The sequence below is a fragment of the Bidens hawaiensis genome, unplaced genomic scaffold (genome assembly GCF_021521415.1).
Source record: "Bidens hawaiensis isolate Kalapana, Puna unplaced genomic scaffold, B.hawaiensis_p1.1 tig00068445_1, whole genome shotgun sequence".
In the NCBI taxonomy this organism is placed as follows: Eukaryota; Viridiplantae; Streptophyta; class Magnoliopsida; order Asterales; family Asteraceae; genus Bidens; species Bidens hawaiensis.
The window spans coordinates 1,267-5,038 of NW_027502084.1; the positions used below are offsets into that span (position 1 = coordinate 1,267).

The following is a 3,772-nucleotide window of genomic DNA, read 5'->3' on the forward strand; positions in this document are numbered from 1 at the left end:
AGAACGATTAGCTTCCTTTCCAGCAACTAGGAGACCACGATATACCCAGTGTTGTAAGAATGGTTATGTGCGCTTGCGTCTTCCTCGTGATCCACCTGATCAACTTAAGCAGCTTCTAGAGCGTCAAGTTTATCTTGAAGGCATCCGTGCTTACAACTCTATGTTCACTATAACTTCGTTTGGTGCGAAGCTTGACCGTTCGGTAAATAGCGGATCAGGTCCTTACATTTTTAAAGTTGAGGGTCAAATTTCCCACTTGCTTGGGAGTTTATGTCCTAGTGATGGTGAACCTCCAAGGTTTTTGCAGATGTACTTTTACGACACCAAAAACGAGATTCGCAACAGAATGCAACAATTTAGTGATACTCAGGAGGTTAAGTTGTCTGAAAGTATTGTACGTATAATTAAAGATCTCTTGGATGTCAACAATGAGTTGGTAAAGCTTTTTCGTACGGCTCGCGATATTTGCTCTTCCAACAATATTGTTTCCTTTAATGTGTGTCTGTATAAGTCTGCTAGACAAGTCTCATACAATGCGCCGGCTCCAAACACTATTGGTGCAATTGTCCACGAAGGTGTGTCTGGTGCAGAAGATTTTGATATCGTTATTCATTAGAAAGATGGCCGACCTCAGCGCATAAATAAGCTTCATGGTCTTTACATGGCGCTTCAATATCCACTGTTACATATTTATGTTAAACATGGTTGGTCTCCTGATATGTGTCTTGCTTCTAATATTAGTAATCGTAAAAACACTTTCCTGACCCTCAACATGTACTACAGCTTTATGATGCATGATAGGCGTGATCATTACTTTTTGATCTTAAGAAGTGGTCGTCTTTCCAGGCAATATTTTGTAGACGCTTATATCTATATTGAGCATAATCGTCTCGATTATGTCCGGTTAAATCAAAATCTCTTTAGGACAGAATTCCTTCAAGGGGTGCATGATGCCATTTCTAAAGGAGACACCGAAGGTCATAGTGTTGGAAAGCATATTATTCTTCTGTCGTCGTTTACCGGAGGCCCAAGATATATGTATAAACATTATCACGATGCTTTGGCAATCTGTCGTGTATACGGCAATCCGCAGTTCTTCATAACATTTACTTGTAATGTAAAGTGGTAAGAAATTGTTCGATACATGAATCAGTTCCCATCTCTTAAGGCCCAAGACATGCCTGATATTATTAGTAGGATATTCAACTTGAAGGTGGAGGCATTTCGTAATTTCATTAAGACCGAGAAGCTATTTGGGACCATCATTGTTGGTGAGATATGTTTATGTTATTTATCATGTTAGCATCTCATATAAGAGTGTTAATATAAAATCTAACATATTTATTAACAACGGTTCAGATATGTATACGATCGAATTTCATAAAAGAGGTCTCCCTCATTGTCACATGTTGTTTTGGGTGTCACCAGTTGACAAAATAATCACGCCTGCTGATGTTGATCATCACATATCTGCTGAGATTCCTAATCCTAATATTGATCCTGAGTTGCACAGAATTGTTAGTGAATGCATGATTCATGGGCCATGTGGGCTTGCGAGACCTAATGCACCATGTATGGAGAGGGGCGTATGGTCAAAAGGATTTCCAAAACCTTATCAGAAATCTACAACATTCGACAAAAATGGTTACATTCTATATAGGAGATCAGCTGACGGGTTTTCTGTTAAAAAGAACAACATAGAGGTTGACAATGCTTATGTGGTTCCTTATAATAAAACTTTGTCACTACGTTTCAATGCCCACATAAATGTTGAATATTGCGGTTGGAATATGATGATTAAGTACTTATTCAAGTATGTGTCTAAGGGTTCAGATCATGTTCATTTTAAAGTAACTCGGAGCACACATACTGTTGATGCGGATCAGAACTCTTCTTCAGTAAGTTGAAATGAAATTGAAAATTTTGTTGACGGTCGATTCATATGCCCTCATGAAGCAGCTTGGAGAATCTTCAATTTCCCAATACACCACCGGTATCCAGCCGTTCAAGTATTGGCCGTGCATCTTGAAAACATGCAACATGTTAGTCTTAGAGACAATCAAAAGTTGTTGCATATAGTGAACAACTCAGCTGTTGGTCTCACTACACTTACCGAGTGGTTTACGACTAATGAACGTGACCCTAGTGGTCGTCATCTTAAATACATTGACTTCCTTTCAGAGTACAAATGGGAAGCCAATGGAAAATGTTGGATAAGACGTTCTTACAAATCAATAAACACGATTGGTAGGCTTGCGTACGTTCATCCTTCGTGTGGTGAAAGATTTTTCTTATGTATGTTACTGAATCATCAGACTGGATGTCAATCGTTTGCTGATGTTCGTACCATCGACGGCGTTATATACGATACCTATCGTTTGGCATGCGAGAAGTTGGGGTTGCTGGTTGACGACAATGAGTGGTCGCTTGCGTTGGATGAAGCGAAAGCTTGGGCAACACCTACAGAACTGCGAGCTTTGTTTGCACACATACTGTTACATTGTGAAGTCGCAAACCCATTAAAGTTGTGGGAAAATCACTGGAGATCAATGTCTGATGATATTACTAGGAACACGGAAATATTTGGTGGGAATGTAGGAGACAATGTCCCGGATGAGACATTATGTCAGTATGTACTTTACGAGATTGAATTTCTATTGAACTCACATTCAACATATTCATCTCTAAAAAAGTTCAGACTTCCGATGCCTAACACAGAATTGATTCATCGCTTAAAATATAGGCTACTGATGGAAGAGAAAAACTATAACCATGAACATCTACTCCAGCAACACCATGAGTATTTACAGCAATTAAACCCACAACAACGTGCTGTACGTGGTTTCAGCTTCAAAATCCAACACTCAAGTTTTAGTTTTCGTGTATGGTCATGGGGGTACGGGCAAGACATTCCTATGGACAACAATTACCAGCTATATACGTTCTCAAGGAAAGATAGTGTTGACCGTAGCAGCCTCCGGCATCGCATCGTTACTTCTCCCGAACGGCAGGACTGCACACTCACGTTTGAAAATCCCTATTGACCTAACTGATGAATCAAACTGTAATATCAGTAAAAACTCCTACTTATCAGAGCTTATAATCGAAACAGAGTTAATTATAAGGGATGAAGCACCGATGAGTGATCGTAAATGTTTTGAGGCTCTAGACAGAACACTAAAAGATATTCTTAATAACGGTCAACAATCATTTGGCGGGAAGTCAATTCTGTTAGGTGGCGACTTTAGACAGACCTTACCTGTTAAAAAAAGCTACAAAATCACAAATAATCTCTTCGTCATTACCTCGGTCGTACTTGTGGCCAAGATTTAGAATTTTCAAGCTTTCACAAAATATGCGTGTGCTTAGGTCTAATACGACATTAGACGTTGCAGCAGAAATTCAGAATTTCTCAAATTGGCTTCTATGCATAGGCGATGGCTCATCTGGTGTCCCTCATGCGCAAGAAAATGAAAACTCACGTTATCGAAATTACAAGCAAGTTCATCATTCCAAATAATGCTGAGTCTATTTATAAACTTATACATTTCATATATGATGAAAATTCTCTAATCCATCCGACACCATCAGAACTTGCACAAAAGGCAATCGTATGTCCAAAAAATGACATGGCTGACCACATTAATAAGATAATTCTCAACATGCTTCCAGGTGAGGCTGCCACTTATAGTAGCACCGATGTTGCAGTACCACATGCGAATGACAACCCTGGTATTGAGACAATCTGACCGGTTGAATATCTAAACACCAT

The 3,772-nt window shown here is 39.3% G+C and overlaps 1 protein-coding gene across 1 annotated transcript; it reads left to right on the forward strand.

Annotated features, from left to right (window-relative positions):
* The first annotated feature begins 2,033 nt into the window (after positions 1–2,033).
* On the forward strand, positions 2,034–3,333 carry LOC143605165 (uncharacterized). Its single transcript, XM_077081384.1, has 2 exons — positions 2,034–2,625; positions 2,849–3,333. Exons 1-2 carry the CDS (start codon positions 2,034–2,036, stop codon positions 3,331–3,333), a joined length of 1,077 nt encoding a protein of 358 aa, XP_076937499.1.
* Positions 3,334–3,772: the final 439 nt, after the last annotated feature.